The 22537-nt window shown below is 44.1% G+C and overlaps 1 protein-coding gene across 1 annotated transcript in view; it reads right to left on the minus strand.

Annotated features, from left to right (window-relative positions):
• Window positions 1-22537, minus strand: part of ITGA9 (integrin subunit alpha 9) — an 855720-nt gene that overhangs the window by 788229 nt on the left and 44954 nt on the right. The window contains exons 2-3 of the mRNA XM_029589807.1: window positions 19563-19690; window positions 132-238 (exon numbers count right to left, since the gene is read on the minus strand). Of these exons, the coding sequence (XP_029445667.1) occupies window positions 132-238; window positions 19563-19690 (235 nt within the window). The remainder of the gene's footprint in view (window positions 1-131; window positions 239-19562; window positions 19691-22537) is intronic.

Here is a 22537-nt window from a genome sequence, read left to right on the forward strand (position 1 = left end):
GTGCCCCTGAAGCTGGACTCACTCAGATTCTGGTAAAACCATTAATCCTAACGTATGAAGCCATAGCACTGAAGCAACAGCAGCAGCAGCAGCAATCATCCTGGTGATATTAACAGAAAGCCAGATCTTACCAGAATACTGCCATCCGCCTTGGGTTGCCTTGCCAGGCTTACCCCCATCCATTCATCATCTCTGTCCTCCTTGCAGGTTTTCCCACACAGAGTGCCCCGATCATTGCCTGGGAGGGAGGGTAAATGGAAAAACATCTTTATACTGCTCTGGCTTCAATATTTTTTCCTACCCGGCCTATGGTTCTTTTCACCCGTCCTTCCCGTCAGCTTACTCTGCCTACTCGCTGTGTGCGGAAAACACAACAGAGGGATGTACAGGCCAGCATAACATGCTATGCAATATTTTATTTAATTTATTTAACTGATCTTATATTCTGCAATTTTAGAAATATATATTGTGGATTGCAAAAATATAAACATAGTAAAACAAAATACAACACTTAAAACATCGTTCACATCATCACAAAACAGTCAAGTAAAAATAGCACAAAATCAGTTAAAATATTACATATTAAAAGCTTTTGAAAAGAAGTGTGCCTTAAACAATTTCCTGAATAGATTCTAACAAAATTATCACATGAACCAAATAGTTTCATCACCTACACATAAAGGGCCCTCATTTCTATAAGAGAGTTTCATGCACAAGCACACACTGCTAGCAACATGGAACATGAGAATATAACCACCAATACTTGTTAAAAAGACTTTTGCTGCTTTGTATTATCCAGGTAAGCAAGGATATATTTACAATGCTGTAGGAGATCCAGTTATGTGCATGAAATCAACTCTGCTACATTTTCTCAATGCTATAACCTTTCAGCTTTGTGTTACAGTTCTCACAATAAAAGGATGCCTGGCAGACAGCTCTTGAAAGCACAAGTGGATCTTATTAATATTTATTAATAACAAAAGACCTCAGTATGAGACAATCAAAGAGGAAAATGCTTAAGCTAGCATTACTATTATACTTATAAGATACTGTATGTAACGCTGAGAGTGGACACCTTGCAAAGGTCAAAAGTGGGATAGAGTAAATTATTAATACAACTTGTACAAACAATAGTATTAATTTAGTGCTGTGCAAGTTAGAGCATATGGCTGGAACATACCTGTGTAAAGGTTCCATGCTTACCATGCATTCTGTAATACTACAGCCTATTTTTCTAACAAACCTTGAGATTTGAACCTTCAACCAAGGAATCTACTGCCGAGCTAAGGGAGCAGCTCCATTAACTGAGCGCATAGGAAAACTCTGTCTACTTTAGCTAAGTTGCTCATATCACTCCCTTTATTGTCACACTCTGTCACATACCCTTCTGCTCGACAGAGAAATATCTCCCTATAATCCTTTTCTGACCCGCTTTCCTGAGTCAGGTTTGCAATTCCACTGCTGCCACCATATGTGAAGGTTGAATTAACTCCTAATTTTAACAATTCTTGAACTTCTTGTTCCACTATACCTTTTAAGTTTTCTGCATTCGATAAGCTTTCTATCAGATTGGCTTCCCATATTTATGAGGTGTTGGGTCAATTGCATTTTGCCAATTTTCTTTGATTATATTCAAGAGGCCTCAGAGTGGCCACCCAGAAAGTAATTTGAAAGCTGATAACCCACTAGATGAATGAAGCATCTCTCTGTAGATGAATATAAGATAGCGGATAAGTTGGTCCCCTTTGGAGGGCTCATCTTGTATACATTTTCCAAGCATCCTTTTTACGGTCTGATTTAGCTGCTCTACCACCCTTCTTTTTGAGGATGGTTTGGGGAAGTTCTGATTGCCTGAATACCCAGAGATCAATACAGTTGTTTCACCAAAGGGAATTGGAATTTGGTACCCTGATCCGAAATGATCATGTTAGGATAGCAACCAGATTAAAAATGTTGACTAGCTTCACAACAATTTTGTGAGGCGGTTGTAATTCTTAAGGGTGCAGTTTCTGACAGAATTGCTCACTGCTAAATATGTATTGGCTTCCTCTGCCACTTTTTTCCAATGGTCCATGATATCCATAACTATAGTATGAAAAGGGCTAACAACCAATGGCCCCGGCACCAGTTTATTCCTCTCTCTTTTTATTTGAACTGGAGTGTACCAATATCCCGAGGCTAATATGGCCTATGTTATGTACCAGGCTACAGCTGAATGAATACCTGGACAATAGAGCATGTGAAGAATCCTGGCCAGTGATTCTCCCCACCTAAATGACCCCCTAAAGTTTACCTGATTTGCCAGTTTTTACATTGCCAAATGAAATTCGTGGGGTACCATCAATTGAGCTACTTGTTCTCCGGCGTTTGGATGTTTACAAAAACTGTATAACACACCTTTCTCTATCTGATAAAAAGGGCAGAGCTGACCAACCCTACTCAAACACATTCTCGCATTGTTTATACAGAGCTGACAGTGTTTCAGCCTTACTTTGTTTTTGCCTCACATCTAAAGCCCATGTGCTTAAGTCTGGGGAAAGCTTCAATTCTTTATCATCTCCCTCTTTTTCCTAGAGAGCTTTCTTCCCCCCTCCCCCCCAATACAAATGTTCTGCTGTCGTCTTTTCCTCTTTTCCAGCTTTGCCTTGTCGTGCTCCTGTACCCTGCCATGCCATGCCTTGTTCCTGGTGTCCTGTCTTTCTTTGCCTTTCCCATGTGCTCTGTCTGTCCTGTTGCCTCCTGTGTATCCTGCCCTGTATTCCAGTCTCTGCCTGTGTCTTCCTGCTCTGTGCCCCGCTTCCCAGTCCTCTCTGATCTGACTCGTCTGTTCTGGCCTCTGACCACTGCCTGGACATCAACACTGCTTCCAGCTGCCTGCCCAAATTGTTGCCTAGTACCCAGATTCCCTATGATCACTTTGCTCTAAGCCCTGCTGACCCCCAGAACCCAAGGTCTCAACCTGCAGAGGAGGAGGCTAGGTCCCCCGGACCTAGATGGTTGGTGTGTCTGCCACTGCCTGTTGGAGTCAGATAACCAAATCTATACACACAGAGTCAATTTTCCATCTCTCCCCAGGGGGTGAAGACTCCAGTTGGGGGTCCTCGATAGATCTCAATGTGGTCGTACTCACATTCTCCTCTCCAAATGCCTATCTCGATCTCTCTCGAATCCCACAATGGACGGGATCCACTCTGCAACACACAGCTCTCAATGTTCCTCTGAACAGGAAGGAAGGGGGAAGAAAAAATCTCTTCCTCCTGGCTCTTCTAACCTAAAGGTTCTTTTTCCCAAAACTGATCTAAACACCAGAAAGCCTCTGCTGCAGGTCACCAATATTCCCCTGTCCTCTAGGAGATTGCAGATGGGCTGGTCTTCCCTATCCTGGGTCCCCTAATCAATACTCAAGAGTCTGGCAGGCTTCTTACCAAGAAAAATGGAAAAATCCCAAAATAACCCAAAAGCCTACCCTGCAGCCAAGTTGTGGCCTGCAGAGGCAGCTTCCTCGACCTTGCCCAGGATCTGCAGGCAGGCGATACCTGAGTCCAAGGGTAGGCCCCAAAATCAAAGGAAGGCAAACACACCAAAACCGCCTCTAACTTCAAAAACCAAACTGCACTGCCTCAAAAGCTCACAGGAGAGAGCTGCTTAAATAACCTCAAGGGGGAGGCCATCATCCCAGCTCCCTCAAAAGGAGGGGCGGTAACGAATGGTACCCTCCCTCTGTTCTAAACCACCTGTCCCTAGCTGAAAGGTGTTACACTAGGGCGATACTGGTAATGAACCCCAGTGGATCATTACACTTGTTATTGCTGATTTGGCAGTTCTTCTCCTGCTAACAACTGTTAGTTAAATGCCTCCTGCTGCCACCCTGCTCCTCAGTCCCCTCCCCCCCACAGCTTGAGCTCAGTGAGATAGCATTCTACAATTAGTTTCTCCATCTTCATAAAGGCCACCCCAGGACTGCTGGGTCTGTGTCAAGGAGTACTGGCTACCAGCTTTGTCTGTGGCTCTTGAGATTTCACCAAAAATGAAGAGGTAATTTGTGAATATTTCTTAGACCAAAAATTGCAGTATCCTGATGATGTAAGTTAGGCTTCCTGGATTTCCTTTGCCGGCTGTATTTGGACCACAATCTGGCAATTAAGGGTGCGCACTGTGCCAAATGGAGGGGCCTTGCTGAAACCACAGCGGCTGCCTAAAACACCCCGAGACAGGGCAGGAGTGTTTCCAGATGCCTGAATGTCTTCCCTGGGAGTGGGTCTTGGAATGCCCAGCCTCTTTCCAGTGAGCTGCAAAGTTTTGCCGCTGTAACTGAGGACCCGGTAACCCGGAAAGCAGTGGCAGTGGCTTCTGCAAAGGGAGAGCTCTGCTAAAGCACACCAATATGTTCATTTTCATCTGCCTCGGACCATCTCTGTGTAAGATTATTTTTGCACACCTCTGAATTTTGCAGGGATGAGGCCATCACAAATAAAGGATAATCAAATCAGGAACTCCAAGCTTCAAGAACTAAGGAGTTCACAGTGCAACACAGCATACTTTAAAATATAATAAATATGTTCCATCCAATTCTAGAAATGAAAATGGAATAACTCTGGTGCTACTGGCAATAATTCATCGATTCAGTTTTAGAATACCCTCCCTCCCCGTGTACTGTGGAGCATTTCAACAGTACACACAGAAACCAAAAGGGGCTGAACTGGCACAAGTTTGGAATTTGTGAGCAGTGGTAGGAGTCGCTCATGCTAATTCCATTCCTTTTTGTGTCTGTGTTATGGCCGCCGGCCGCAGCAAGCCGCGACCGGGGCTGGTCACTCCCCGGGGCGGTGGGTCGGGCCGCTGATGTTGAGGCTCGGCGTCAGCGGGCTTTTCCTGCGGCAGTATCTGCTGCCTGGTCAACATGGCCGCGACATTCTCCCTGCGCGGCTAGCTCTGCCCCTTGGGGCTCCCTAGGGCCTGGAGTTAAAGGAGCCTCTACAGGAAATGGGTTGGGCTCCTTCCTGTAGGCTCCATCTTCGGGGGACTATTTAAGGCAAGGTCTGTGCCTTCAGACCTTGCCTTGGCTTCTTGGCTCCTGTGATTTTGTTCCTGAGTTCCGTTCCTGTGATTGACCTCCTGTGCTTGATTCCCGGACTGGCTGCTGTTCTTCCCTGGTATCTGATCCTGGACTGGCTTCTGACTTTGTTTGGTTCTTGATCCCTGGACTGGCTGCAGAGTTTCCTCTGGTTTTTGATCCCTGGACTGGCTGCAGAGTTTCCTCTGGTTCTTGATCTCTGGACTGGCTGCGGAGTATCCTCTGGTTCTTGATCCCCTGACCAACTCTTGACTGCCCATATCGACCTGCTGAAGGTGCCAGCTCAGCCGTTGAATTGTACTACCCGCTGGAGGCGGCAGCTACCTGAATCACACGACCTGCTGGAGGCGCCAGCTATCTGGACCACACGACCTGCAGGAGGCGCCTGCATCCAGATTGCCCTCTTCCACCTCTCGAGATCTTCTGAGTTGGCCTCGCCTTCCGACGATAGAACGTTAACACACTATGTTGGATCAAGGGTCCACCTCCTGAGTCATAACAGTCTGCCACCAGGTGTCCAATATATGCACAGGTACGTTTCCATGTAACAACAGGAGGCACAAAATGCAGGACTGCACTGCATTAAAGACATCCAAGATCATCCTTTTCTTTTGGAAATTGTTTCAGCAGTAGGGATGTGCAGAAGGAAAAAATTTGTTTCCATTCTTATTCATTTTGCCAGGACCCAAATTCGTTGCATTCGTTTCATGGGGGAAACCAATTTGTTTGATTTGTTTATTTTCCATTTTCCCATTTTCCCATTAAAGTTTTCCATTTTTCCATTAAAGTCAATGGGGGAAGTATTTGCAGCCTAGTTTGGGCTGCAGAATTGGGGTTTTCTTATCAATTATGATGAAACTTCTGGGGAGCAATCATCAGAACAAGAAAAGAGCTCCAAGGTACTTACACTGTGGCAAATTGACACCAAAGTGGCAGGAATAGCCTAAGGCACTGTAAAGGGGCAAAGGGGTACCAGGAGTGGATAGAGTGCTTTAACAGAGGTGCAAAGCAGCAGCAAGAGTGTCAAAAACACAGCACAGCTTCAAAAGAGAGCACCGATAATAGTTGCATGAACCCTTGAAGGCAGCACGACAGGCAAAGTGGCAAGCATCAACATCCTACAGCACAATGAAGGGGGAACATAGCAAGCAGAAAGACTAGCACCAACACACTGAGAGGAACCATGATAGTGGCAAGAACACAAGGAGCTGAGTGATTCATCTGGTGTATGGCAGCAAGCAGAGTGGCAGAAAGTTGAAAGGGGCAAGACAGGCTGGCAGAGCAGAAGTAGTCTGGTCCCTGTGGTTTTGATAGGGCTAGACAGGCTGGCAGAACTGAAGTAGTCATGTCACTGTAGTTTTGATAGGGACAACACAGGCTGGCAGAGCAGAGGTAGTCAGGTCACTGTGGTGTTGATAGGGGGAAAGACAAGGAGGCAAGACAAGACGAGGCTCAGCATGCGGCGTGACTGTCAACCGGGGCATACTCTCCACCCGACCTGACTTGAAACACGGACCAAGGAGTCTAACATGCGTGCAAGGACCTGAAACATGATGAACTATGCCTGGGTGGGGTGGAGCATTGCTGCTGTGTACAGGGCTGGTACAAGGGTATTAGGCACCCTAGGCAAACCTTACAGCCTGGCGTCCTACCCCCACCTCCCCATACATAATTTTAAATTATGCATTTCATATTTTACATGAAAAGTGACATTCTGAGGTAAAATTAATATATACGTTATTGTGATAATTTCATGCACTGTTGTGATGCCAACAAGAAAACTTTGCATCTTGGAATTCATATGGCATCATACCTATTGTGATATATTTCAGCATGGTCCTCCCATATCAACACAGTACTATCTGCCAACACTCAAATAATACCACAAATATTACACCAGAATCTAAAATATCAATACACCTCCTATCAGGAAAACAGAACAGACTAAGTTAAAGCTACTACAGATCCCTACAGAGAAACCACATATTAAAAGAATGCTTCATCTCAGTCTTTTCATGCAGAACACAAACTCTCACTAAATACAGAATAAAGCCACATAAAGTATAAATAGAAATGTGCAGACAACTGAACTGTAAAACGCATCACACCAAACTCTATACAGTGCAACAATGGAAAAACAAAAATTTCACCATTCCTCATGAAACAATCAATAAAATCAAGATATATAAATCAATCATAATAGTAAAATCATACTAATAAAATAATTTCAAAACAGCTGATGAATGGAATATCCAATCATTAAAGACATGCAAATTTTGAAAGTTTTACCAAACACCAATAAAATATTTCAAACAGCAGACACATCACATACTACCCAATAATTAAAATGGTAGTCAATCAAGAAAAATGAACTTAAAAAGCCACCTTTACTTACCCTCTCCAGCAGTTCTCCTACTCCTTTCCCTTGCAGGCCCCACCAAAAGCAGCAGTAGCTGCTGAAGCTGACCTTACTGTCCTCTTCCTTAGGGACCATAATCAGTCTCTTCTGTCTGTCACACACACACACCAGACACACCCTCAGGACCAGTTTCTGTCTCTCGCACACCAATCATCTCCCCAACCAGTCTCTCTCTCTCTCTCTCACAAACACACACACACACCAGTCATCTCCCTGATCAGTCTCTCTCACACATACATACATCACATCTCTCTGGCCAGTCTCTCTCAATCATACAATGCTCTCGCTCTCTCTTACTTACACACAGGTTTTCAATCACACACAGGCTCTCTCTATTTCACTTACACACAAGCTCTCAATCACACACATGTTCTATCTCACTTACATCTCTCTCTCGCACACACACATTGACACACACAAGCACCCTCCCTGACTCACATATACACCACACACATACAGAAGCACCTTCCCTGTCTCACACACACAAGCACCATTCCTTTCTAACATACACAGAAGCATCCTTCCGATCTCAAATACATATACACACAAAGGCCCCCAGCTGAACAGCTCATCTCTGTCGCCAGCTGGCAGCGCCGGTCTTCATTTCTCCGGTGGCGGCGGCTGGCAGCGGCCATCTTCATTTCTTCGGCCTAGTCTAGGGCTGCGCCGGTCTTCATTTCTCCAGCGGCGGCTGGCAGCGGCCATCTTATTTTCTTCGGCCTAGTCTCGGGCTGCGCTGATCTTGTTTTCTTCAGATCTGCCGGCCTGCTCTCCGTCGGCAGCTGACTGCGCCGGTCTTCATTTCTCTGGCGGTGGCAGCTGGCAGCAGCCATCTTCTTTCTTTGACCCCGCCGGCCTGGTCTCTTCATTTCTTTGGCCCGGCGCCCTCAATGGCCCAGAGCAGAGGAGGCCATGTGATCCGCTAGTCTGGCCCACCAGGGGAAGCCCGATCCCCCGATAAGCCAATCCGCCCCTACTCTCACATGGCCTTCTATTTCTAAAACACCACAGCGCGAACCAAACGAAAGGAAACATATGATATGTTGCATTCGTGGGGGTTCGCCATGCATTTCGTGGACCCACAAATGCAACAAATATGGACCTATACGTTGCAGATTGCGCATTCGTTAAAAATGAATGCACATCCCTATTCAGCAGATCATCACAATTCTGTACCTCATGAGCTGCCACATCAGCAAGAGTCACAGATCACTTCATGATGGGTGGATCGGATTGATCCACATTGACTATGATGTCACAAACAAATTCCTAACACTGCACAAAATAATCAGATCGCACTGCAAGGGAGGTTCTAAGTGACATTGGTCCAAATATGACTGCTCCAAGATCTCAGGGGTGGGGATTACAGGGGAAACAGCTTATTACTGCATTTCCTTAATTTTATTTAACTTAAACCTTTTTAATTAACAGAGGGTATCACCGTTTCCACTGTGCACTTTTGAAATATTACATGGTGCATGGAGAGTACAGTTCTCTTTAAATAAGCAAACTTGTTTTTCAGCATAGTAAAGAACACAGAAAACATATCTTTAAAGTTGGCTGATTCGCTTTTATGTTCTAATCTTGTCATTTCCAGAAGGGAAATGGATTTTATTTGAAAGATGTGAATCATTTTTCTTTCTATAAAGATGAACAGCAGTTTAAAATCATCTCGGGCTGTGAATCAAGAGGCACAATGTTCAGCCCACGGGTTGAGCTCAGAGGTACAGAGTCTTCTGGAAAAAGAAAAGTTGCAGCGGCACAGAATGTTCACATCATAGGTAATGGGCCTCACATAAGGGATCAGACAAAATTAGATGCAAAGAAAAAAGTGTGAAAAATCCCTGCAAGTCAGTTTGCTTGTAAAATCTGAAAACAGCACACATTTTTATTCCGAGGCCTTAGATTTGTTGCAACTTGTGGAAAAGAAAAGTCTCCACAGGGGGAAACAAATATGTGCAAGCTATATCATCTACAGAAGTAACTGTGGAATTTTTTCCTGACCCTTAAATTGAACCTTCAATGGCCAAAACACGGCAACGTTTTCTACACAGTGGTTTCTTTCCACACAGCTTTTTCTATAGAATTCTCCCCTTTTCTTAAGGTGCAGGAAATCAAAGCCATGGTCAAAAAATACACTATTTCAATGCTGTGCACTAAAATTAATTTGCAGACTACTTGTTCTTTGTTTGTTTGAGGGTTTTTTTTACCCCATTGTTGCCGAATACTTAAATGCACCCATTGACTCTGTGGGAATAAAAGTTAAATTACAAGTTCCGAAGACAACTTTATACTTTAACATCGGTTTCAAAAGTAACAGCTCCAGTTGGCAAAGCTGGCAAATGCAGAGCAAAGAGCAGCTAAAGCTGAGGTGAGGAACTTCCAAAAGACCAAACTGTTGCACTACATTCACTACAGCAGTTTAGCCAGGTGCTGCAACACGATAGGAGACTCAGTCAAGCTCTCAACTGAGGTCCTAGTGATACCCATTTGGAAAAAAGAATGAACAGATAAACAGAATGATAATGTTTCCCTATCTCAGTCCTGGAGGTGCACCTTCCCCGCTCTGGGTTTCAGGATAGCCACTGGGTCTCCAAAGAATACAAATGAATCTTCTACATATTCATAAAGAATATCCTGAAAACCAGACCAGGTTAGATGGGCCTACAGGATAGGGCTGGAAAGAGGAGGCCCATCTAACCCTTATTACATGATTTCATGAAAACCCAGTGTGTGTCTTGCAAAGTACAGTACAGCCAATGAGATTCCCTTGATAAGAAACCCAGCAAGACCTTGGTAAGACTTTGCTAGCATATCACTGATTAACTTTACAGATACAAATAGCTATCCTACCAAACTGCAGACAAAGCACATTTCAACATATCAGGGCACCCTTGCAGCATGAACCTTTCCTTTGCTAGAATCCTACACTGCCTATGTAATTCTAAATCTATGACTTCCAGGCCCATGTTTGGTTCAGTTAACTGTTGGAATGATTTTTTTCTGTGGTATCTATTTCTCACTGCAATTAACACATTTATGAAAATCTAAATAAATATGAAATCATCAGATAACTGCTGTAACATTAGGCTGTCAAATCATGTCACAAGAAAGACCAATTCATGTCAGAAGATATTGTTACTGTGCAGTATAATTGCATGTAAGGTATATATTTAAATAATTCTATTGGGTTTTCCTTATAGAAGATGCACAATCAATATGCAACCAGAAATTGCCAAGTTAAGTGTAAAACATTGATAAGACAGGTGAAGAGACAATTTGAAATGAAGTTGGCTATAGAGGCAAAACCTCATAATAAAAATATTTAAAAATATATCCGAAGCAAGAAACCTATGAGGAGTCGGTTGGACCTTTAGATGACCAAGGGGTTAAAGGGGCTCTTAGGTAAGATAAGGCCATTGCAGAAAGACTAAATGAATTCTTTGCTTACGTGTTTACTAATGAAGATGTTGGGGAGATATGAGTTCCGGAGTTGATTTTCAAGGGTGATGAGTCAGATGAACTGAACCAAATCACTGTGAATCTGGAAGATGCAGTAGGCCAGCTTGACAAACTAAAGAGTAGCAAATCACCTGGACTGGATGGTATGCATCCTAGGGTACTGAAGGAACTTAAAAATGAAATTTCTGATATGTTAGTTAAAATTTGTAATCTATGTTGCGGTCCTGCCCACGAGGAGCGCGGGCAGGCTCCTTACCTCCACGCGGCCGGTCGGGCCGCTGGCATCTCTCTCTTTGTAGCGGTCTTGCCGCTGTGTCCGGGCTCCTCCCCGGCTGCCTTTTGCTCTGCACAGCGTGGCCGACCCGCCGCGAGCTCTCTCTCGTGGTCGGGACCCCCGCTGCCGCTCCTGTGCTGTCCGACGTGCTGCAGCCGATGCTGGGGTCTTCAGCCTGCAGGGAGGCCATCCCTGCTGGTGCCTGCTGCAGTCCGGGTCCCTGCCGGTGCCTGCAGCCATCCTCTGTTCCTGCAGCCCTTCCAGCTTCAGTCTTTGCGGCCTGCCTGCCTTCAGCTCCGTGGCAGGGCTGCTCCGCTGCCTGCCTGCTTCTCCTCGGGCCTTCCACGTGGCCGAGGACGCCACCAGCTTCCAGCTCTCTCTCATCCAGCTTCCTAAGGCACGGATGCGTGCCACTCTCCTCCTCTTCAAAGGCCAGCCAGATGTGGCCCCCTGCTGACCCCTCCCTGGGCGTTGTCCTCTTCAGCCCTACAAAAGGGCTCAATGTCCTTTCCAGCTTTGCCTTCGCAAGGAGTTGGTCACTCCTGGGATCCTGCTGTCCTTCGCTCCAGGAGTCGTCCTTGTTCCAGGACTTCAAGGTCCTATGTTTCCTGTTCTTCGTTGGAGCTCCTCGTCTTGTCTTCTTGTCTACGTTCCAGTCCTGGTGTTCACCTGCTGTTCCAGATGTCCATGTTCCAGCCCTAAGGTCTGTCTCCTGATCCAGTATCTGTGTTCCAGTCCAGATGTTCATTCCTGAGTCTTCTGCACGCTTGGTACCTCGCGGCAAGCCATATCATGGTCCGCGACCAGCCCCACGGGTGGGCTGAGTAGGGTGCATCATGATGCAAGCCTTGTACCTTGTTCCTGAATCTTCTGAAAGCCAAGTACCTTGTTCCTAAGTCTTCTATATGCTTGGTACCTCACGGCAAGCCATGTCATGCTCCGTGACCAGCCCCACGGGTGGGCTGAGTAGGGCGCTTCATGATGCAAGCCTTGTACCTTGTTCCTGAGTCTCCTGAAAGCCTAGTACCTCATTCCTGAGTCTTCGTCTGTGCCTGAGTCTACGTCTGTGCATCCAAGTACCTCATCCCTGAGTCTCGTCAGAATCTCCATGTTCCGGTCTCCACTGCCCTGGCCTCCATCCGGCCTGCCGCTTCTTGCCGTACCCTGCGGCAGGTCCGAAAGGGCTTGGAACGGTCGGAGGACTGTTCATAAGACCATCATTGCATTGTTGGTCTTCCGAAGCGTGCAAGTCCGGAGGAGGGTTAGTATCTCCACTCTTCAGTCCAGTCTCGCTCCCGTCCAGCCCATGCTCGGGTATGCCTTGCCTACCGCGGCACCTCTTTGGAGTTCCTCTGGGGTCGAGCCGTGGCCCAAGAACACACACCTCTTGGTAAGTGGAACTTCAAAGCCCACATCAATAAAACCACCAAAGACTGCTTCTATAAACTGCAAGTGTTAAAAAGGATAAGACCACTATTCCATGCCAAAGACTTCAGAACCATCCTCCAAGCCCTCATTTTCTCCAAACTGGACTACTGCAGCTCCACTTTACTTGGCCTCCCCTCCTCATACACAAAACCGCTCCAAATGGTCCAAAACGCAGCAGCCAGTCTACTGACAAACACTAGGAAAAGAGACCATATCTCCCCAGTGCTACAAGACCTCCACTGGTTACCAATTCATTTCAGAGTCATTTATAAATCCATCACCTTGATATACAAAATTATTCACCTACATACCATAATCGACCTACAAATTCCTCCCCGTTTACACAAATCCACAAGACCGACCAGGGAAGCCTACAGAGGATGCCTCGTTGTTCCACCCACGAAAACCACCAATCACTGTACCTTAAGAGACCGAGCCCTTTCCACAGCAGGCCCACCGTTATGGAACTCCATCCCTCCAGATCTCAGAAACGAACCATGCCTCCTAACCTTTAGGAAAAGACTCAAGACATGGCTTTTCAGACAAGCCTTCCCGAACTCCACCTAACATGCACCATTAATAAATTCTCTGCTAAGATGCTGTATATTTGAGACACCATATTTATATTGTACACCTGTATATAATTAACCTTCTCTATCTCTCTCTATTTCTTACAATCCCAGTTCATTAGCCCTTGTTAATTGTAACTGCCTCTCTTCATCAAGTTATTTTGTTTTTGGTTGTATTATTCGCACCCCTGTTTTCTGTAAACCGGCATGATGTGAACAAGTTCATGAATGCCGGTATTTATTTATTTATTTATTTATTAACTTTTATTTACCGACATTCGTGCAGCACATCATGCCGGTTTACAGAGAACTCAGGTGGGCGATACAATAAAACAGTAAAAAACTAAGTACAAAGAATAGAATAAGAGTACAAAATACAAAATAACAATGTAACCTTAGAACAAACTCCTATTTCTTACAAAAAGGACACATAAACAGATCATGGTTGAAAACGAGATAACTTAAGCAGTAGGCGGGGATGTAGTTTCTTTTAAAAAATGAAGCAGGTATAAAAAAACCTTAAAATAAATAAATAAATAAAATAAGTGAGACCGCTCTCCTAGCACTCCACAACAATCTATCATTAAAATCATCCATTGTACCCGAAGACTGGAGGGTGGCCAATGTAACTCCAATATTTAAAAAAGGCTCCAGGGGCGATCTGGGAAACTATAGAGCAGTGAGTCTGACTTCAGTGCCAGGAAAAATAGTGGAAACTATTCTAAAGATCAAAATCATAGAGCCTATAGAAAGACATGGTTTAATGGAACACAGTCAACATGGATTTACCCAAGACAATTCTTGCCTAACAAATCTGCTTCATTTTTTTTGAAAGGGTTAATAAACATGTGGATATAGGTGAACTGGTAGATATAGTGTATTTTGATTTTCAGACGGCATTTGATAAAGTCTCCCATGAAAGGCTTCTAAGAAAACTAAAAAGTCATGGGATAGGAGGCGATGTCCTTTCGAGGATTACAAACTGGTTAAAAGACAGGAAACAGAGAGTAGGATTAAATGGACAATTTTCTCAGTGGAAAAGGGTAAACAATGGAGTGCCTCAAGGATCTGTACTTGGACCAATGCTTTTCAATATATTTACCCTTTTCCACTGAGAAAATTGTCCATTTAATCCTACTCTCTGTTTCCTGTCTTTTAACCAGTTTGTAATCCTCGAAAGGACATCGCCTCCTATCCCATGACTTTTTAGTTTTCTTAGAAGCCTTTCATGAGAGACTTTGTCAAATGCCTTCTGAAAATCCAAATACACTACATCTACCAGTTCATCTATATCCACATGTTTATTAACTCTTTCAAAAAAAATGGAGTAGATGTAACTCCATTTACAGTAGAAAATGTATGGGAAGAGCTGGTGAAACTGAAAGTGGACAAAGCCATGGGGCCTGATGAAGTTCATCCCAGAATACTGAGGGAGCTCAGAGATGTGCTGGCAGGTCCGCTGTGTGACCTGTTCAATAGATCCCTAGAAACGGGAGTGGTGCCGAATGATTGGAGGAGAGCGGTGGTGGTCCCGCTTCACAAGAGTGGGAACAGAGAAGAGGCTAGTAACTACAGACCGGTTAGCCTCACTTCGGTGGTGGGAAAAGTAATGGAGTCACTGTTGAAAGAGAGAATAGTGAACTATCTACAGTCGGGAGAATTGCTGGACCAGAGGCAGCATGGATTCACCATTGGAAGATCCTGTCAGACAAATCTGATAGAATGTTTTGACTGGGTAACCAAGAAATTGGATCAAGGAAGAGCACTCGATGTCATCTACTTGGATTTCAGCAAAGCTTTTGACACTGTCCCGCACAGGAGACTGGTGAATAAAATGAGAAGCTTAGGAGTGAGTGCCGGGGTGGTGGCCTGGATTGCAAACTGGTTGACGGACAGAAGACAATGTGTGATGGTAAATGGAACTCTCTCTGAAGAGAGAGCGGTTTTAAGTGGTGTACCGCAGGGATCGGTGTTGGGACCGGTCCTTTTCAATATCTTTGTGAGCGACATTGCGGAAGGGATAGAAGGTAAGGTATGTCTTTTTGCAGATGACACTAAGATCTGCAACAGAGTGGACACGCCAGAAGGAGTGGAGAGAATGAGATGGGATTTAAGGAAGATGGAAGAGTGGTCGAAGATATGGCAGCTGAGATTCAATGCCAAGAAGTGCAGAGTCATGCATATGGGGAGTGGAAATCCGAATGAACTGTATTCGATGGGGGGAGAAAGGCTGATGTGCACGGAGCAGGAGAGAGACCTTGGGGTGATGGTGTCTAATGATCTGAAGTCGGCAAAACAATGTGACAAGGCGATAGCTAAAGCCAGAAGAATGCTGGGCTGCATAGAGAGAGGAATATCGAGTAAGAAAAGGGAAGTGATTATCCCCTTGTACAGGTCCTTGGTGAGACCTCACCTGGAGTATTGTGTTCAGTTCTGGAGACCGTATCTCCAAAGAGACAGAGACAAGATGTAGGCGGTCCAGAGAAGGGCGACCAAAAAGGTGGAAGGTCTTCATCAAATGACTTATGAGGAGAGATTGAAGAATCTAAATATGTACACCCTGAAGGAAAGGAGGAGCAGAGGTGATATGATACAGACTTTCAGATACTTGAAAGGTTTTAATGATCCAAAGACAACGACAAACCTTTTCCGTAGGAAAAAAATCAGCAGAACCAGGGGTCACGATTTGAAGCTCCAGGGAGGAAGATTCAGAACCAATGTCAGGAAGTATTTCTTCACGGAGAGGGTGGTGGATGCCTGGAATGCCCTTCCGGAGGAAGTGGTGAAGACCAGAACTGTGAAGGACTTCAAAGGGGCGTGGGATAAATACTGTGGATCCATAAAGTCAAGAGGCCGTCAATGAAGAGTGGGTGGCTTGCCGGAATGACGGCTACTGCCTGGAGATAATACCCTTATTCAATAAACATACACATGGTTACTGTGACTCCAACATCGCTCTAAGCTTCAACAGCAAGAGGAAATGTGGAAAAAAGGATTTGCACTCACAAAGCGGGGAGTAGCTGGCTTGTTACGGCGGTTACTACCCCAAACCAAATAAGCCTGATACTTCACTTTCAATGCATATCCAGCATAGCTCTCTGCTTCAACGGCAGGGGAGAAGAAAAACTGATACTTCACGCATATCCAGCATAGCTCTCTGCTTCAACGGCAGGGGAGAAGAAAAACTGATACTTCACGCATATCCAGCATAGCTCTCTGCTTCAACGGCAGGGGAGAAGAAAAACAACCAATAAGGGCTGAATAACATAGTCTGGGTAAAACAAATAAGCATGGGTGTAGCTTGCTTATTGCGGCGGTTACTACCCCTAACTAATTAAGCTTGATATTTCACTTGGATGCAGCTCCATCACTGCTCTCTACATTAATGGTGGGGGTGGAAGGGAAATAGAACCAAAGAGCTAAGAGAACCAGATAAGTATGAGAAAAAAATGTGTGAAGCTTGCTGGGCAGACTGGATGGGCCGTTTGGTCTTCTTCTGCCGTCATTTCTATGTTTCTATTTATAAATGATCTGGAAAGGAATACGATGAGTGAGGTTATCAAATTTGCAGATGATACAAAATTATTCAGAGTAGTTAAATCACAAGCTGATTGTGATACAATTCTGTGTACAATTCTGGTCACCGCATCTTAAAAAAGATATAGTTACGATGGAGAAGGTAAAGAGAAGGGCAACCAAATTGATAAAGGGGATGGAACAGCTCCCACTATGAGGAAAGACTGAAGAGGTTAAGCTTGTTCAGCTTTTAGAAGAGACGGCTGAGGGGGGATATGATAAAGATCTTTAAAATCATGAGAGATCTTGAATGATTAGATGTGAAACGGTTATTTACACTTTCAGACAATAGAAGGACTAAGGGGCACTCCATGAAGTTAGCAAGTAGTACATTTAAGACTAATCGGAGAAAATTCTTTTTCACTCAATGCACAATTAAGTTCTGGAATTTCTTGCCAGAGGATGTGGTTAGTGCAGTTAGTATAGCTGGGTTTAAAAAAGGTTTGGATAAGTTCTTGGAGGAGAAGTCCATTAACTGCTATTAATCAAGTTGACTTAGGGAATGGCTTCTGCTATTACTGGCAACAGTAGCATGGGATCTTTCTTGGTGTCTGGGTACTTGCCAGGTTCTTGTGGCCTGGTTTGGTCTCTGTTGGAAACAGGATGCTGGGATTGATGGACCCTTGGTCTGACCCAGCATGGCCATTTGTTATGTTCTTATGTTCTAATTATTACAAAGTAATATTTATCTAGTAATATTTGTAATCAGTTTTGACAAGAGCATGGGAGGGGGGTTGTTCTTGGCGTCTTTGGTAGGTTAGATATGTGTTTAAGATGTGGCATATTTTAGTTTAGTTTAACTATTATTTTTATTTAACAATTATAAGTGAACCAGGGTGCTTGTTCTTTTCATGGGGACTTGAGCTCTTAGCTGACAATTAACTTTTAAGCACCCATAAAGTAACAAAAAAATTCATTTAAGTAAAACTTGAGGTTTTTAAAAATCTTTTGATGGATTTTTTTTTTGTCCCGGCATATTTGTTTAACATGAATAATGTTTTTGGTCCCACAATGGTCAAATATCTAGCCATTTCCATGACTCAAGAAATTTTTCAATCAAAATTGATTTTTTGGAAATACTAGTACAAATGGAACGTATATAAAATGAAGCACATATCAAAAATATTTTTTTACCTATCCTAAATAAACAAATCCATACTCCTCTTTCCTACCTCTTCCCTCAATATCTCCCTCTCCTGCCCTTCGTCAACTGTCATCCCCACTCCACCCCAGGAGAATGCTACTTTTAAAATAGTAATCAATCAACCAATCTCCAAAAAAAATATCCTCTAAAGCAGCAATTCCAACCTTTTTTCGGCCGGGACACATCTGGCAGATGGTTCTCACATGCGTCTCACACACTGAACATGTAACCATCGCAGGGCTAAATGTAAACATACACTCCATCTCCCAACAATGGGTGCCGAGCAGAACTAGTGCATTACCCATACAACTCACCATAAAAAAAGATATTCTGGTTCTGGTGACATATCTGTAAAAGCAAAACAAACTCCTTCTGCTACCAGGCGCAATAGCCCTTCTTATGAAAAGATAGTAATTTACCAGCAATACATGTCCTATTGAGAAAACACAACAAATAAGATTGCTATAAATGCCTACATGCTAGTAAAATACCTCACCTTGGTCACACACATAAAACTAACCTTCACCAAGTACAGAAAGACCACAAATCTGGAATGGAAAACAAAAAAAGCCACTCTGCATGCAGTGCAAACCTGGAGAAATGGAAAGAGAAATATAGCACCTAACATAATCCCAGGATCTGCAATACTGCACAAAACTAATCCACACAAAGTTACACCTGCATTAATGAACACACTCAAACAATATCAACCCAATTTATGAAATGGCAATACTACAAATATTAAACCAGGTCCTAAACACTAATACACCTCCTATTAGGAAAATAGAATAAGCCATGCTGCTATAGATCCCCACACAGAAATAATTGTAAAACTATACTAATAAATGTTACAAAACAGCTGATGAACAGAATAACATCCAGCAATTAAAAACTCATAAAAATAATTAAAAATTGTCCAAATACCAATAAAATATTTCAAAACAGCAGACATCACATAATACCCAATAATTAAAATGGCAATCAACAAAAATAAACTTTAAAAGCCACCTTTACTTATCCTCTCCAGAAACTCTCCTTTCTCTTGCAGGCCAAAAGCACACACCAAAAGCAGCAGTGGCTACTGAAACTCTGCCTCACAGTCCTCTTCCTTAGGGCCCATAACCAGTCACACACACACACACACACACACACCCCAATTATATCCCACAGTCTCTCTTCCTCACACACCCCAGCCACCTCCCTAACCAATCTCTGTCTCTCACACACACATACACCCCTGTCACCTCCCTGACAAGTCCCTGTCTCTCACACACACCATCATGACACACGGTTGAGAATAACTGCTCTAAAGCACCAAAGAAACTCAACCTCTTTTATCAGAAATCTGCCTCATTTTCTGACAAACTGATTTCTTCTAAACAGTCTTTCTTCAGAAGATGCCGCAAGAGAAATCCAGTCCATCCATTTGTTGAACATCATTATGAATAAACTTCCAATTTCTCAAGACAACTGACTTCAGGATTTTGCAGACCAGAGCCCTATGTGTTGTGTAGCAAGGGCAAAAACTTGGTCATCAGTCAGTTTTACAGTTTTAAAGATTTTTCTAACTGCACATGATCTTTTTCCTCCATGAAAACTTGTGGCAGACTACTCACCTCGCCCCATGTCCAGCTCTGTGCACCTTCTGTCAGGGTTGGTATGGACTCGACATTTAAAGACAGCTCCTGGGGACTTCATGGAGGTGCTAAATTTAGAATCGGCCTTTGGAGCACCAACCAGCACCCTGGTTATGGAACAGAAAAAGAAAGGAATTCAGTTTTGGGAAAAACATAGCAGTTCACCAGCCTTAAAATATATCTTTTTAAGAACTTGAAAAAAGTCATACTATTGAAGCATGGACTTCACTAGGTCACTAAAGAAAACTGTATAAAACTCCAGACAGATTGCAGTTTCAGTTTAGAAGCTATGAACTCAGATGGAAACACAATACTGTTTTCTTCATTCTCTTTTCTCTAAACATAAAAACTGTGTGGCAGACCTCCCGGTCTGGCCACCAGAAGTCACTGTCCCTATAATTTAACACACTCTAGAGAGAAGCCATCCTTACCCCTCAAGTCCCTCCTACCTGGAGGTACTGGATCGGATGCCTGAACACTATTTAGCCCAGCCATTTTAATACACCATGGGTTCAGTCTGAGGAAGCAGTCAAGGAGTGAAGGTGTATTTTTTTCCACACTCTGGTGGGGCCTCCCAGATTCACCCAAAGGAGTTTATTTTAGAAGTGACACCTTCCAGTGCATTCCCTGCCTGAGGGTCCTTCTTATAGTTTACAGAGAGATAGATCTTTATGCCTGATACCCGTTAGGGGCAAAAGGGATCTCTACAAGGGACCAAAGACTTGTGAGCCTACTCTAAACCCTAGGTAAGCAAACACCAGTGATGGATCCTGCTGTGAGGGCTAGTGAGAGCAGAAGAGATATGCAGTTTAACTTTTGAAAGTATTTTTGGAAATCAAGAAGAGTGGGGAGGTTTTGGATCCGTCTTCCCCAGTGGGATTTCAAGGCAGAGAACTAGCCTGATCCCACTAACTTTTCCCCAAGAGAAGTTCCCCAAGAAACATCAGAGAAAAAGGATGAGAGAACTACTAAGGAAGGAAGAACAAGAGCAGGAGACCCCCAATCGGATTTCCACACAAACACCAAGGGATCAGGACAGGCTGGGTGTCCAAGGAGAAGATGACTAAAGGTCGGATTTTTGCAATAAAGTTGGGGACCTCTCCACAGCCGCTGGGAGAGTTTGCGCATATAAAATTACCATGGGCTCTACCCAGAGGTCTGGTAAAAGGACACCTACCTACCCAGAACTGTGCCTGTAAACTCACACTTCTGGATAATGGACTTTAATTTTATGAATATTAATCAGTAAAATTGTATTTAACACCCAGAGCTGGACCTGTCTGAGTTATTACAGCCTCTCTCATCTCATGAGAAGCACCTACAGCTCTGATACACACTGGTGATTTTTTTCTCATCATCTGGGCCAAAAGTGAGAGCTTCCCCCATAAAAAGGGATTGAGAATCAAGCATGGGACGTCGTTTGCTAGATGGAGTAGCCCCTAAAGAAATAAATTAGTTACGTGCCCTAGGAGCCACGATCCTCAAAAAAAAGGGGTTACAACTAGAAATGAAGGTCAACAATCGTGTTGTAGGTGATACCTAGGGCACTTCATTTTCAGTTTAAGCCAATTTTTCAGAAAAGTTTCTGTTTTCTAAAGACTATTTTTCAGGGGTTTTTTAAAACTGATTTTCACCCTAATTTTGTAACACTCTACGCATAGGGGTAGATTTTGAAAAGGTGTGCGCGGGCGCAGGCAGGAACAGGCGCACACAAGTTATAAAATCAGAGGTCGACGCGCGCAAGGGGGTGCACAATTGTGCACCTTGCCCGCGCTGAGCCGCGCTGTCTTTCCCCGTTCCCTTCCCCCTAGCCTGACCTTTCCACCCCTTCCCCTAACCTTTACCCCCCCAGCCCTACTCTAACCCCCCCCCCCCCCCCGTCCTTTGTCTTACCTTTTGTGCCTGCTTCCGGGCAGGCGCAAGTTGCGCACATCGGCAGCCTGCCGGCACGCGATCCTCCGACACAGCGGCAGTGGCCGCTCTGTCAGAGGCCTCTGACCCCACCCCCAGACCACCCCGTCCCGCCCCTTTTGTAAAGCCTCGGGACTTACACGCATCCCAGGGCTTTACGCACGCCGTTGGGCCTTTTTAAAATAGGCCCGGCACGCGTAAGTCAGGTTTCACGCATAAATCCTCCGGATTTACGCGCGTAACCTTTTTAAAATCCGGCCCATAGATTTTTGTTTTGGTCCCAATTAATTGATTACATGCCCGGGCTGCCCCCTCACGTTTCGAACTGAGCCATCACCCTGCACACTGTCAGCATGATGCCTGATCCTCATTTCCCAACTCCCCTGACACATCCCAAAGCCTCCCGCCAGCTCAGAAGAAGCAGCTAAGTAGCATTTCATGCTTCTATCCACCAAAATAAACCCTAACATTTATCCAGAAATGCGATTAGTCGTGTCTTATATTATTAATAAAAACAGGAAAAAAAAAGTCTGAGTAACAAACACTGATGAATTCCAGGGATAAATAAAACAAAATAAAACTGAAAAATGAGAAGCTTTGGTGATCTCATTTTATTAGACTAACTTAATACTTAGCCCAAAAAAGGGTATTACCCTACAGCTTGTTTGATAAACTTTATTGGTACCTAGTCAAGTGGGGTTAACATGGCAACTACACTACAGAAAGAAAGAGAGAAATCCTGGAATAATGAAGGAAGGAAGATCGTTATCAGGGCCAGACTTCCCAGCAGGATAATCAGGCACTTGCCTAGGGGCGTCTGCTATCTGGAGAGTTCAGTGCATCTTTAAGGGCCTGATATTCAAAGTGCTTTATAAACAGAAAGTCCTGTTATACATGTGCAAGGGATGCTTTGAAAATCAACCTGGGGATGTGGATTTCAAAGCAAGCTTTGAAACCCAACTTCATGCGTACTTTTACTTGGATTGCACGTAGGCATTTTGAGGGCAGAGTTTATTTAGTAATTTAACTTATGTTCCGCTTTT

This window comes from Rhinatrema bivittatum, chromosome 2 (assembly GCF_901001135.1).
Source record: "Rhinatrema bivittatum chromosome 2, aRhiBiv1.1, whole genome shotgun sequence".
NCBI classification, from domain to species: Eukaryota; Metazoa; Chordata; class Amphibia; order Gymnophiona; family Rhinatrematidae; genus Rhinatrema; species Rhinatrema bivittatum.